At 52.3% G+C, this 14,468-nt stretch overlaps 1 protein-coding gene across 2 annotated transcripts; it reads left to right on the top strand.

Moving 5' to 3' along the window:
* The first annotated feature begins 360 nt into the window (after positions 1-360).
* On the top strand, positions 361-13,059 carry LOC104339543 (cytochrome P450 4B1). Of its 2 annotated transcripts, none has more exons than XM_075424543.1 (12): positions 361-585; positions 4,494-4,638; positions 5,289-5,333; positions 5,876-6,003; positions 7,949-8,073; positions 8,191-8,342; positions 8,929-9,035; positions 9,371-9,561; positions 10,120-10,253; positions 10,888-10,952; positions 11,474-11,556; positions 12,299-13,059. In XM_075424543.1, exons 1-12 carry the CDS (start codon positions 406-408, stop codon positions 12,465-12,467), a joined length of 1,524 nt encoding a protein of 507 aa, XP_075280658.1. In that variant the 5' UTR covers positions 361-405; the 3' UTR covers positions 12,468-13,059. The 2 variants fall into 2 exon arrangements, with proteins under 2 accessions (XP_075280658.1, XP_075280659.1); XM_075424544.1 differs by lacking the exon at positions 361-585 and adding an exon at positions 1,635-1,942.
* Positions 13,060-14,468: the final 1,409 nt, after the last annotated feature.

The raw sequence follows: 14,468 nt of genomic DNA, 5'->3' as shown, positions 1-14,468 counted from the left end.
GCGACCCCTGCCGCTACCGGCGCTGCGGAGGAGGTTCCCCCCCCACCCCCCGGCCGCTTATTAAGACGCGACTTCAAATGGCGGGGGGAGCGGGGGAGCTGGGACGGGGATGAACGGAGACGGGACCGATGCGCTGTGCCGGGGCGGCTCGGGGCACCCCGGGCGGGGGAACGCGGGGCCGGCAGCCATCCCGGTGCCCCCCCCTCCTCCCCGCCGCCGGCCCGGCTGGCAGCCCTTCCCTTCCCCTCCCTGCCAAGGCCACATCCCGGCTGGGCGGCCGCTCGGGCTGCGGGCCTGCCCCGCCGCCCCGCATTGGCTGCCGGGCTCCCGGGCGGGGACGGCGGCCTCCGCCCCCGGCAGCGGTACCGGCGGGGGGCGCGGGCGGCGGCCGCACTCGGCGGGAGGATGGAGCTCTCCCGGCTGGGCGTGGACGTCTCCCGGGTGCTGCACCTGGCCGCCGTGTTCTGCCTGACCTGCGTGCTGCTGAAGGCCGTCCAGCTGTACCGGCGGCGGCGGGAGCTGCTCGGGGCTCTGGCCGACTTCCCCGGGTACCCGACGCACTGGCTCTTTGGCCACGTCCACGAGGTACGGGGACTGGGGGGACAGCGGGGAGCGGCTTCTCTGCATGGCGGGGTTCGTGGTCCCAGGGGGAAGGTAAGGGCGGGCATCCCCGTTCCCAGCCGCTCGGACCACGCTCACCGCTTGCGATGCTTCGAGAGGACGCGGGCTGTGGCGGGGTGCGAAGAGGCGGCAGCGGCTCACAGGTAAGAAAAGCAAAGGTACAACACGGCATGGGCAAGGTCATCCCAGGTGTGACCCGGCAGCTCTGGCCCGGGGCAGGCTCCGCTGTCACCCCTCTGCTCCCCCCAAAAGCCAGGCCACGGCCCCACACCTTCCCTGCCACACTGTGCCGACACCGCTGCTCCCATCGTCTGGGGGCACCTTCTCCCCGCTGCCAGCCCGCGCCGGATTCACGCCCGGGTGAGCCAGGAAGGGCACTGACCATTCTGAGTCATGTTTCACCCACAAAACTCATCCCAGGTAGATCCACATCTACATCTATATCTACATCTATATCTATATCTACGTCTACCTCTACATCTGTATCTACATCTATATCTACATCTATAGATATCTCACAGGGCCACTGATCTTTTTAAGGCTGCATTAAAGCCGCGACTAGCTAAGCCCGCGTACGTAAGCAAGCCTGGTTCTGGGCGCTCGTGGCGTGGCCGGCTGTTCCCCGAGGCAGGCGCTTGCCTGCGCGGATCGGCGTGGCTGCCTTGGCAAACAGATTTCCGCAGCTCATCGGCAGCTTGGTGAGGAGTAGCCGAGCTGCCTGATGCAAAAGGCTTTTCCGTACGTGCCAAAGGCTGCTTAAAATCGCCCTGACCTCTCCTGGACTCTGCTGATGCCCTGCCCGGGCCAAATCTGCGTACGTTAGATAGCTGGCACCCTGAAAAGTAGCTGGGAAATCTGGAGGGGACCTGCCCTGGCTCGTCTCTGTGCCGTGGTGCCCCCATTTTTGCTGTGCTGGACGGGACAGTCAGTCATTTGGCAATGTACGCGTGAAGATGGGCCAGTTCAGGGCTTTGTTGCGCTGCCAGTTAGACTTTAAAACTGCAGTTAAATGAAGTATGTTTGTCAGTTGTGATTATTTATCCTGGAATGGGCTTTAACCGTTTGTGCCAATCGCTCGCTCCCATCACGGCTAGATTGTTCATGGCTCGACTTTTACCTCAGGCAATATTTTTTGAAGAATTCCTGTCTTGCAAATTTAATCGTTTGCTGATGAAATGCTGCTGAATTCCCCAGAGCCCAGCAGTTCATTGAGCCAGTGAGGAAACTGGCAATGCTCTGGGCACATGCCGAATGCAAAGTTTACACGCACCTCAGAGGAGGACCTGGGAGCTGCGTTCAGGGAGAGCACCGACATTTCCAGGTCTGTTGATTAAAGGGATTAATTGCCAGTTTTGATTCAGGTCAGTTTAGTATCTCAAGTGTATTTGTCATGTCTTGGGTGGGTCTCCTCGGGATACATCACTGTTTGCTTTGAAGTATTCTTAGATATTAGTCTCTGCTTATCCAAATCACTCGGTAGAAATGGCATTAACACAGCGGGAGAGGTCGTGTAGAGCTGTTCAGTCTTGCTGCAGCAGCATGGCTCAGTTAAAACGCGGAGTGCCAGCCCCGAGCTCGCCAGCCCTGCTCGCCAAGGCCACGGTCGGCGGGAAGCAGAGGAGAGCAGGGTCACTGCCCTCGGGCGCAGGGCTGCTGGCGGAGGGGACCCAGCCCGGTTCTGGCTGAGCACGGTGCGGCTTTGTGCTCAGATTTCAGCTCCTGTGTCTTCCGTTTCATTTGCTATTGGTGTGTAGTCATTAAAAGCTCCTTTAAGCACCTCTTCCCAGACGCTTTTAGTGTTGGATCCATTTCAAAACTTGCATTTCAGTGTGAGATCACACTATTACCTTTCTTCCTTAGCCCCGAGCGGGGGTTATACTTTTCTTTTCAAGCCCCCAAGGGAGGAAGAAGTAGAAGTGATGGTCTTTCATGCAAAGCCTTGTAGCTGGAGCCCTGGTTAAGAGGCAGGAGCTTTTCACTGATGTTCCTGCACAACCCGCAGGACTTTACACCCTCTGCCCCAGGCAGTGCTCGGCACAGCAGGGAGAGGTTACTCACCTTGGGGTAACCTCTCCTCTTGAACCCATCCCACCCTCTGCCAGCACAGGACTGGGTCTCGGTAACACAAACCGAGGCCAGCGCTCCAAAACCAAGGGTGGATGCAAAGGCTTCTAGCGTTAGGACTTCTAGCAGCGAGGCTTGCTCCGCATCTCCCAGTTTTTTGTGTTTATGCTTTCTGTGATTTCACGACGGGGGAAGCATAAGCAGACTTATCAAAGGGACTTTTATGCGTTGAAGCATCCCTCAGCTAAAGGCACCGTGCCAAGCCCCGCTTCTGCTGGTGTTGCCGAAAGACTGGGCACTCGGGAGGGCTGCCTCCTTTTGCCCCAAAACCTGATCCCTCCAACCAGAGAAATTAATTGTTCTCTTTAATAAGTCCAAAGTCTTGAACTTGAACATGAGAAGTTGAACAATAACTTTCTGTCATAAATGGTAACTGGATGTAGTTCGTCGTTCTGCCGAATGCAGGAGACACACGGGAGGTGCTGCAGGGACCCCCCCGGCTCACGGGGAAGGGGGCTCAGCCCTGGAGCCCAGAGCCCGGCCGTGCCCCCATGCAGCCTGCGCCGTCCGCAGGCAGACGCCCTGCAACTCCTGAGCATCCTCTCCAAGACGGCCCTGCCCGGCGTGGGTGGTTCTTGGAGTACCAGCCATCTCCCAGGTTGAGAAACACTGCCCAAACTAACCGCTGAGCTGACTCAGCACCAAAGCAATTGAGCAAATATTCACTTGACTCAGTCAATAGGGTGACTTTATGGCCGATTTCTACACCAGTACGCCGATGTAACTGAACTTCAAGCTTCAAGTCAAAGCAGCAGCAGCTATGTCAGCCCTAGCTCACCAAAGTCCTTCCTCCTGCGTATTGTGGCAGAGTGGTTTCTGTTCAAAGAAAAGGGAATGCTTATGCGGTTTTGTCTCTGTGATCCTTTTTTTCTCGGCCTGTGACTTTGGATCTTTCTACCGATCTTCCCGCTTGTTCTTTGGCTATCATCTGTTTAATATACAACAACACTGGCTATAAAAGCAATAAAACAGTGATCACATTCAAAGAATGAACCTGCCAGTGTTGCTGGTAGGAATGCTGGTGCTCACGTTACTCCTCAGCATGCAGCTTCCGTGGACCACAGATGAACCTTTCTGGGGGCACCAGCTCCTCATCACCTATTAAATTCAATTATTGGAAATCAATTAAATTTTAATCTGACATTGTTAACCAATGTCCCCTCCTCTGTACACTCCATTGGTGACTGTGGACTCTATCTGTTGAATTTTACCTGGACACTGGCCTTCTCACCTACAGGGCTGGAGGAAGCTGTGGCCCAGGTTCCTCTGGTCGGGAGGCATCATTGCACCGGGGCAGACACAGCAGCTATGCTGCTGGCTTCTGTAAGAATGCTGCTGTATTTTCTCATGACTGCAGGGTGGTAATTGCTCAGCTGTGTGCAAGTGAGAACATACTTGCATGCCACAAAATGCAGATGCTTTCTGGGGCAAATCTGAGTCTTCTCTGGGGTGACCATGGGAAACAAGCAAATAATGTGCGTGCACTGATAGGCACCACCACTGTCCCTAAGGATGTTCTCCATGCTTAGTGTCAATTGGTAAGGAAGTATTCTTTTACAGGCGGTTTAAAAGTAACAAGGATCTGTGCTTGTGATGCTCTGCAAATGCACAGGGACCACACCATGTTTGCCATTACCTAGTTTCGTGACGCAGAAAGGCCTTAAGCTTTTGAAGACAGTGTATTGGGAGATTATTTAATTTTTCTCCTAATCTGTGTATTCTGCCTATTATTGCTTCTCCACAACTAGTTTCTCAAGCAAGAAGAGATGTTGGACAAGGGGGAGATCTGGGCACAGAAGTACTTACACGCTCACCCTGTCTGGTTCGGGAGTTTCTCGGCTTTCCTGGTTGTCACCGATCCCGACTATGCCAAAGTTGTGTTGGCCAGAGGAGGTGAGGAGATGATGCCTTCAGCTGTGGCGCAACTACCACAGCCTGCCAGCCTAAAAATTCACAGCAAGGCAGTGTTTCACAGAGAGGTTGTCTTGCAGAAATCATCTAAAGGCATGGAGAGATACCCCTCCTTCGTGCCGTGCCGTGGGTGCTTCAGGCACAGGGCTGCGGGGCTGACTGGGGCCCCTCCAAATCAATTGCTGGCAAATCAAACTTCCTCAAGTGCTCCTTGAAAAGTTACCTTCTCAGTGCGTGACTGCAGCAAGGAGCAAACAGTTGGGAGCTTTTTTCTCAGCTCAGAGCCCTGCTCCTACTGCAGAGAAGTATCTTTAGTGCATCGAGAGAGAAAGGTGCTAAACAGTGCTGTCTGGGAGGGTTAATCATTTATCACACAGCACAGACTTTGGACTACTAATATGTTTATTCCGTTCTGGGCATCTGCTTTTATACATGTTTCTAGCAGCTGGGCCAGACAGTATTGTTTTGTTTTGTTGTGAAATACTGATGAATTCTGCAGGGATGCCACCAATTCTGCTTCATACCCAACCAAAAGTGAAAGCCCAGAGGGAGCTTTCAGGTGCAAACCAGGGGGTTGATGCTACCAAAACATTTACTATTTTATGTTCTCTTTCTTAATGATTTTTTTACAGATCCCAAGGATAACATCAGCTATAAACACCTTGTCCCGTGGATCGGTACGTATTCCCAGGGCTTTGCCTACCAGGAATGATTCTGAAGTTAGTCAAGAACATGCTATAAATAAGCAGCATTGTGCTTGTTCCTTGATGAGGTTATAGCTAAAAGCTTCATGAACTTGTTATGTTTATTGAAAAAGGTGCTAAATAATGCTATTTTCTGTGATTCAAGGAAAGAAAGTTCAGACATAGTCATAAGTACAAATGAGAACCACTTACACATCCATAGTTAGCAAGGGGTGGTGATGGGAGGAGCTCAGGTTCAGTGAAGGACCGGTGAGAAATGCATCTGCTGATCTGGACTTCTCAGCTCCAGCAGTGCTGGTGTTTCTCTTCGTAGGCAGCGCTGTGTGGTTTCAGCGAGCAGGGCTCTGCTCAGCCTGGGGAACCCTGGAGCTGATGGCAACATTTGGGAACGCTCTCTCGTAGCGGCTCAGACAGCAGATTTGATCGTGCTCCTTGCCGCCGGAGGCTGTGTCTGCAGGCAGATGAAAGCAGCCTGCCTGTGCCCAGCAAAACATGCCTTGCCTGTGTTTCCCCAGGGAACGGGTTGCTGACCTTACATGGGCCAAAATGGCACCAACATCGAAAACTCCTGACTCCGGGGTTTCATTACGACGTCTTGAAACCATACGTGGCCCTGATGGTGGAGTCTACTAACGTGATGCTGGTAGGACTCATATCTGATGCTCCTCTCTGTGACCTGTTTTCTTTTCCCTGATCCTAACTGGTGAGTAGGTAAATGCTGGAGCAGAGTTTTCTTGCAGTGCCCTCACTCACAAGCTGGTAATCGTAAGGACAGGCTGTGTCCTGGCAGTCGAGCTTTCTGAGTCACCGCAAATCCCTGCCCGTCAGTTGGAAGGAACGAGCAGGCTGAGCCTCCCTGCAGGGACTACGTCTCTGGTTCTGCTTTGGTCGCCGTGGCTTAGATTTGAGGATTAATGTTACTGCCATTCCCAAACTCTGCATGATCTCAATTGCAACTGCAACTTCTTATAAAGTGTTTTTACGAATGAAGAAATGAAGTAAATAAAGGCTCTTAATATATCCCAAAAATGCAAAGCTGGAGCAGAGCTGCACTGTGACCTAAGGTTAAAGGGTACCATTTGCTGTCAGCATACCCATGATTGGATTGCAATCCCCACCTTACCTAATACACAGTGAAGCTGCACTGTTCTTCCATCCATCAGTGCTGGGAACAATGGAAACCAGTGTGAATTACAGGTGAGGGGCGCCAGGCTTTTTGCGCATGGACCAGCAGGAGTCTGGGTGCTGTATCTGTTCAGCTTCCTTTGTCTCCCTCCATCCAGCCTCCCCAGCAGCTCTACATGGATCCTGGCTATCGTCCCTCCCACCAGCCTGGAGAGCAGAAGCTGGAGAGCCAGGAGAGCTTTTGCAATGCACACAAGTGCCTGGCAGTTTATAATTATTTGCAGACAATGCAAAGTGTCTATTGTGGGAGCCCATGCCACCAGGTGGCAATGGTTGTATGTGCTAAGGACATAAGTCTGTCCATACAAGCCCTGTTCCCCAGCCCGGTTTCATGCTATGGGAGCCGAGATGTGACTGTGCTCCTCCGTGGAATCATGGAATCATCGGTTGGAAAAGACCTCTAAGATCATCAAGTCCAACCGTCAACCCAACACCACCGTGCCTACTAAACCATGTCCCGAAGTGCCACGTCTACATGTTTTTTGAACACCTCCAGGGATGGTGACTCCCTGGGCAGCCTGTTCCAATGCCTGATCACTCTTTCAGTAAAGAATTTTTTCCTTATATCCAATCTAAAGCTCCCCTGATGCAACTTGAGGCCATTTCCTTTCGTCCTGTTGCTAGTTACTTGGGAGAAGAGACCAACACCCATCTCACTACAACCTTCTTTCAGGTAGCTGTAGAGAGCAATAAGGTCCCCCCTCAGCCTCCTCTTCTCCTGACTAAACAGCCCCAGCTCCCTCAGCCACTCCTCAAAAGACTTGAGGATCTCCTCCCTTTCTCAGCTTTTGAGTCCACTGGCTCCTTACAGCCATGAAGGGACAGAGGATTCAACATCATTTCATGTCTGCCAGGCAAGACAGACACTATAGTTTCTCTAGGGGTCCTCTATGGGAAGAGTTGGGCAAGACCCCGTATATTATATGCTGGAAAACACAGTGGCAGACAGGTTGTGGGATGGAGGAAAAACCTTGTTCAGAAGTTTGTGTCTAAAAGTACCAAACTCATGTGCTTGAGAACAGACTCAGTGAAGCCCAATGCCAACATACACTGCTGTTGTGCAGGAAGCACACTGCACGCTAAGAAAGACCTTGGTAACATGCCCCATCACCCAGCCGTGTGTCTGCCCTGGGCTGCCAGGGTGCCCTTGCCCCAGGGCAGGGTGTACCAGGGCTCACCACTGCCAGGATTGGAGAGCAGCAGCTGCCTGAGGCAAATCTTGTATTAACCATCCCGCTCTTGGCTTCCCTTCTCTGGGATTTCAATGGCAACTAAGAGATCCTCATCTTGTTTCCATTTCTCTGGGATGTATCCCTAGCTGAGCACTCATTTAACCAGAGGGTGGCTGGAGATTGTGCAGAACTGTCCCTTGCCTTCTCATTTCTGTCTCCTTTGCGCACTAGGATAAATGGGAACAGCTGATCACAGACGGGAAACCAGTGGAGCTCTTCGAGCATGTCAGCTTGATGACTCTCGATAGCATCATGAAATGTGCCTTCAGTTGTCACAGCAACTGCCAGACCAACAGGTCAGTGCTGGCTGCCCCAAACCCTGGCAGAAAGTTTGCAGCTCTGAAGGGAAGGGGGGAAATTGCTTTTTGTGATGCTCCCAAATTTACCAGTTTCCACCGTTGCCCTATCCCCAGGAAAAACACCTACATCCAGGCCGTCTATGACCTATGCCTCATGGTGCACCAGCGCCTCCGCATCTTCCCCTACCACAACGACTTCATTTACTGGCTCAGCCCGCACGGGTATCGTTTCAGGAAGGTCTGCCAGATTGCTCATGACCACACAGGTATTCCCTGCCTTCATCCTCTCCCAAAGCTCTCGAGCAGGGTGGGTGATGGCTGACCAGAGGGATGGGCACCAGAGGCAGTCGTGTTACCTCCATGCCCACGCAGTGGAGACAGGGTCCAAGCAGAGCATCAGCTTGCAGCAGTGGTCTGATCTAAGCACGAAGCAAGGGGGTCTCACGGCTCCTGGGTTATTAAACTGGACTAACAGAGGAATTCCCCTCTGGGAACGCTCCTGTTAAATGACCAGAGACAGGTGAGACAAGGAATGGACGCTGCAGGCAACACTGATGCAAGGGATGATTTTCCTTTCCAGGCCAGGCATGATTTTAATGCAGGAGAGGTGGGTAAAATGGGCTGAGTCATCTGTGGTGGACAGAGAAGTTTCAAGAAAAGGATGGCAATGTGCACGGCATTTATTGCCATGCTGCTGAAAAAGGCAAACTGCCTTGGGATGCAGAGGCACACGTGTCAAATGCATCGTGGACTGAGCGGTGGTCACCCCCTTGGTTGAGCTTTGCATTCAAAGGGTGATTTGCAGCTCAGCATCTCCTCCCCTTGCTGAACCTTCAACTCCTTCTTCCCCAGACAAGGTGATCCAAGAGCGAAAGAAGTCCCTTAAAGACGAACGGGAATTTGAAAAGATCCAGAAGAAGAGACATTTGGACTTCTTGGACATTCTGCTGTGTGCCAAAGTGAGTGGGAAGGAGTGATGTTGGTAGCCTCTGTTGGGGAATGCAACACACAGAGGGATTTCGTAGTCTTGCTGGTTTAGTATGGAGGGTATAAAGGGATTTACAAGCGAAGGAAAAGAGGCCCAGAATTCAGTCTAAACAGAGGTTTATTTTGTTTATACATATGCCAGGGGCATCACCACACCTCTTTGCAATAGCTGAAATAATATAAAGTCCTCTCCTGGGATATTTTATTTTATATATATATATATATATGTGGGCCACTATAATATATATTTTGTATATATATATATATACGTATATGTGGGCCACTGAAAGTGTCTCTGGGCTCTTAGGATGAGAATGGAGCTGGACTATCCGATGAGGACCTGCGTGCCGAGGTGGACACGTTCATGTTTGAGGGTCACGACACGACGGCAAGTGGGATCTCCTGGCTCTTCTACTGCCTGGCGTCACACCCCGAGCACCAGGCACGGTGCCGGGAGGAGATCCAGGGGATCCTGGGGAACCGGAAGACGCTTCAGTGGTAAGATGGCACATTGCCTCAGCTGGTAGCATTTTGTCCATTGCTGATATTTCTAAGTAAGCAATATCTTCAAGGCTCAAAAGCTGGGGTGCTGAAGTACTCAATTGTAAGGTTGCTGCCTGCACAGGGACTTCATAGGATGGAGCAGATACTGCATCTTTTAGCTAAATCTGTGTCCCTGCCCTTCAGGGCTCGTATTGCCACAGCAGACATGAGAAAAAGCCATCCAAGACCAGGAGGACATGCTGGATGCCGTGCCAAGACCTGGACCACCAACGCTGCCCTTTGCTCTCTCCTGTTTTCTCCTTGCAGCGTGTTGTAGTCACAGCTTTTCACCTTTCGCTGTCACTTTGTGCTTGATCTTCTTCAGAGGTTGTTCAGAGGTGTCCTGAGGTCCCCAGCTGGCAGCAACCTGTGGTTGGATATCGTGGGTCCCTCCATAAGCCCCGTCTGCTGCAAGGGGATCTGCCCAGGGGGCTGGTGGCCATGGGGCAAGGGGCCTCCTGGCGCAGGGCAGCGGTGAGGAGCAGGAGGCTCAGCCTCCCTCTCTTCTGGCAGGGAGGACCTGGGCAAGATGACTTACAGCACCATGTGCATCAAGGAGAGCCTTCGCCTTTACCCACCAGTGCCTGGTGTGTCCCGTCAGCTCAACAAACCCATCACCTTCCCCGACGGACGCACCTTGCCAGAAGGTCTGTAAATCCCATTCCCGCTTCACGAAATCGCAGTCTTGGACAACAGCCGCGTCCTCACTGCCTGCCACAGACCAAAGGCGACAGCCCCGCCTCGGTGACCCGCTCCTCGCTGACACAGGTGTTGAGGGAGGCTTGGGCAGATGTTGGCATCCTGTTGATAGACTGAGGTCTGGGCTCTACAGCAGCATCCCCGTGACGTCCTTCCTGCCACAGGGCCGCCATACTTGTCCCCAAAGCCCCTGCTCTTCCTGGCCAAGCACAAGCTCATCGTTCACCCATTTTGGCAAACTGCAGGCGCAGGGGGAGAGGGACTGGTCCCATCCAACCTGCGGCGTGGGAATCGCCCTGTGCTGCTCCTTTCCTTCCCTGATTTGGCACACAAGCGGGCAGTGTCGGGGTGGGGACGATGTCCCTGCGGTGCCGGTGCCTTCCTCATTTCCACCTTTTGACTGCTTACAACTAAACAAATGGAGAATGTTTCATTTTCTCTGAGGCCAATGACAAAACCCTCGTAGGTTTCCAGATGACAGATAAGATCATGATGATTTACAGACCTTTGTGTGAGCATGCTGCAACCTTCCCTTAAGTTTCTTTGTCACTGAGCCTTTTCTTCTCCTCGATTGCTTTACAGGCAGTGTCGCTGCCATAAGCATTTATTTAATCCACAGAAACCCTGCGGTATGGAAAGACCCTCTGGTGAGTTTTCTTTTGCCCTTCCGATAATCTTTCCCCTTTATGCTGTGCCTCTGCCAATTATGTTAGCAGGAGAGCAGAGCCTGCCCCTTGCTTCCAAAAATTTTTGCCCATGGAAATCGTGCCGATAAGTGACCGCTTCGTAATAGTCTTGGCCAGCTCGGCACAGGGTGGTCAGGCAGTGGCGTTAGGGCTGGGTGCTGCCCAAAGAGTACAACAAAGTGCTCCAAAGAGCTCGTTGTATTAACAGGCAAAAAGATGATTTTTTTTGTTCAGCCTGCAGGCGGAGGATTGAATCCTGGCTGCCCGTTTTTCAGCATATCTATGTCTGGTTTATCCTGGCAACACCATTGCCAGGCTCAGTGGAAAGCAAGGGACTCTAGCGTATGAGTTTCATTCCATCTCACGTTGAATCCTCTCTCCAATGGGGCTGTTCAGAAATTGTAGGGCATAGCATTTCTGAAGATACCAGTCTTTATTCCGTAAATAATCGCTTTCTCTTGCTGCATATTCTTCATTTCCAGGTGTTTGACCCTTTGCGGTTTTCCCTGGAGAACAGCTCTGGCAGACACTCTCATGCCTTTCTGCCTTTTTCTGCTGGAATGAGGTAAAGTGTATTGATCGCTGGAGGATTAATGGAGAGGGGAAATGTGCATCCCTGGAAACTGCTCAGCCTGAGAAGCGTGTGCTGTCACGGGAGCACTCGCCAAGTGCTTTCAGGCACCTCCGCCTGAAGTCCTGGCCCTGCAGCATCAAATAGTTCACGAGCATATAACAAGCGTTTGTGCTGCAGAGGGGTTCTGATACCAGCGGGCAAAACGGGGAGTAAACACTGTTGGGCCCCTCCTGGGAGCGGGGAACGGGGTCCCAAGGTGCTGAGCAGCCTGCCGGCATCACGTGGGGAGCTGCAGCATCCTGGGCTCACCTGCTCTCCTCCTGCAGATGCAGAGACCCCATCCCACCCCCTCATCCTTTGATTCCCACTTGTCCCCTCCTCCCAGTCCTTCTCTTCGCCCTGTGCTCACCCCGACACAGCAAACACATTGCAGACCCTCCCGCTTGGAGACCCACCACCTCAGCTCTGCTGACCTCTCCTTTGGCTTCCCATCTCCCCTCCCTCTCCACGCTCATTGAACTCACACCCAGGAGCTCCTCTCCCCCAACGCTCCCACAGATTTCCCCTGCTCAGCCCATGCACCTGCATTTGCCACCCGAAATGCTTCCTGGGGCACCCAGAGCTGCAGAGGGGAAGGGTTGTGTGCTGGTGGGAGAGGGCTGGGATCCAGCCGTGGGGGTTTGCTGTGCCCAGCACTGTGATGAAGTGGCTCAGGTGCTCTCTTTTACCCCAGGAACTGCATCGGGCAGCAGTTCGCCATGAACGAGATGAAGGTGGCTCTGGCGCTGACCCTGCTCCGCTTCGAGCTCTCACCAGACCCCGCCAGGCCTCCCTGCAAAATACCTCAGATCATCCTTCGCTCCAAGAACGGAATTCACCTGTACGTAAAGAAAATCCACTGATGCTGGAAAACGTCCTGCCTTTGCTGGAGGAAGGGTCCAAGCAGATGACGGGACAGTGTTTCTCTGGGGCGAAAGGTGCAGGACAGGATTTGGGGATGAGGATTCCTGATTTCTGCACTGCTTCCACCAGCACTTCTGCCACCACCTCTTTGGCCTGGGTCTGGGTAGCCTGGATGACACTGCACAGACCCATTGCCCTCTGCTCCGTGAGCGCCCATCTCGGAGCAGCCGGGCATGGCCATGCCTCTTCGCTGGTTGTCCCCTCGCCCCATCATGAGGGCTGGCCTGGCTTGGGAACATCTGCAGGTCCCACCAGCTTCCTCCTTACCAAATCCTGCCTTGGCACTCATGTCCTGGATGAATCCATGACAATTCCCATCCCTGCTCCGTCGTCAGCACCTTCCTCAGTGCCTCGAGGTCAGCCCTCCCCTCCTGCGGCAGGGGCAGCCTGTGGCAGACCTCGATCTCTTCTCACACTCAATGTGTCACTGTTTTGTTGAAAGCACTGATTCCAGTTTGGGCTCTGAAATTCTGCCTAAACTGCAAAATATAATGTAATTTTTATGCTAATAAACCAATAATTATTCCTGTAGCAACAGCTGCGTCAGTTTTTATTGCTCACACTTGCCCACCTCAGCACAAATACAATTTAAAACCCCTTTAGAAATGGGAGATGGAGAGGAAACCCATAAGCTGCAAGAGACAACCCTGGAGGTGACCAGCCGGGCCCTTGCCCATGGTTTCCAGCTGCAGCCAACGCAGCATCTCCTTCCATGGGCAACCCCTTAATGCGGGTCCTATGTGCAGTCTTCATTTAAAGCTGCAAGGGAGGAGTTCTGAGAGTTAGAAAGGTTATTTTTCTCTCTTTTTTTTAATTTTCCTAAGCTGATAAATTTGTGAAGAGTTCTATGCTTGAGGTACGCTGGAGGACACTAGCAAGCTGTCTTCTGCCTCTGCAGGAATCATTAATGGGGTAGAAAGTGTCAAACTGGGAAATCCCTAATGGTGATGTTGCAGTCAGTTGCGGTGACATCAGCTGCGGTTCCGGGATCGTGAGCAGGCTGCTGTGCAGTAAGACAGCGGCTGACTTCGTACGGGTCTCATTTGCAGAGATAGGGCAGACAGAAAGCAGCAGGGGAAAGGGGACATTTGTGTGAGATGCACTGTGCTACACTATCAGCACTGTGAGCCCGGTCACTGGTGAGCCCCATTAACAGAAGGTTATATCAAACATGCGGTTTTGTCCAATTTTAATTTTAAATATGTAAAGGGTGCCCATAGTGAATAATAGAGATAATACAGATAACTTGTGTCATCTCTCACCCTGAGCATATTACCAACCCACTGCAAATGTCGCACCAGAGGTGTCCTGAGCAGCTGTAACAGAGAAGCCACAAACATCAGGCCAGGGTATCGTACAAATAGGGTTGCCCATGCACCTCCTCTGCCACATCACCTGAATTTCTTGTAACCACAGCTGTATCCACCACTACCGCCAAGCCCCCCACGAACCCCCCCGATGTCCTCTCCACTTGCCACTGTGCTGGCGCATCCAGCTGCTGTTGATAAAACCTGCCCACCGTGGGTTGCTTGCTTAGCCAAGCAGCCTGGAGACGACACATCCATCAGCCAAATTCACCTCCAATCTCCATGCCTCATGGTGCTCCAGGCACTCAAGCCACCATTTAGTTCCTCCTACAAGAAAAACCTCCAGGTTTCCCTGAAGCAACAGCTATGATTCACTAACATCCGTTTCAGAAGAAACGGTAAAGTAAGGAAATCACCTGCATGCATGGGTAACATGAAGGACAGGACTGCATCATCCAGCTTCACCCTGATTTCAGTCACAACTTTGTTAAGCCTGAGTACACAAAAAATATCAAAAGATTTCCACCCTGCCATGAATTTGCATCCACAACTTGTGAGGAGAAACACTTGGGTCACTCGGTATCCTGGAATAAGTAGCAGGAAAGCAATGATTTATCTCCTCCTGAAGAGGCT

This window comes from Opisthocomus hoazin, chromosome 6, assembly GCF_030867145.1.
Source record: "Opisthocomus hoazin isolate bOpiHoa1 chromosome 6, bOpiHoa1.hap1, whole genome shotgun sequence".
NCBI lineage: Eukaryota > Metazoa > Chordata > Aves > Opisthocomiformes > Opisthocomidae > Opisthocomus > Opisthocomus hoazin.
This window is presented reverse-complemented; position numbering and strand designations above follow the sequence as displayed.

Coding starts and splice junctions, on each gene's coding strand:
- LOC104339543 (XM_075424543.1), top strand. CDS start 406: ATGGAGCTCTCCCGGCTGGGCGTGGACGTCTCCCGGGTGCTGCACCTG. Junction 5,334..5,875: donor ACACCTTGTCCCGTGGATCG/GTACGTATTCCC, acceptor GTGTTTCCCCAG/GGAACGGGTTGCTGACCTTA. Junction 10,953..11,473: donor CGGTATGGAAAGACCCTCTG/GTGAGTTTTCTT, acceptor CTTCATTTCCAG/GTGTTTGACCCTTTGCGGTT.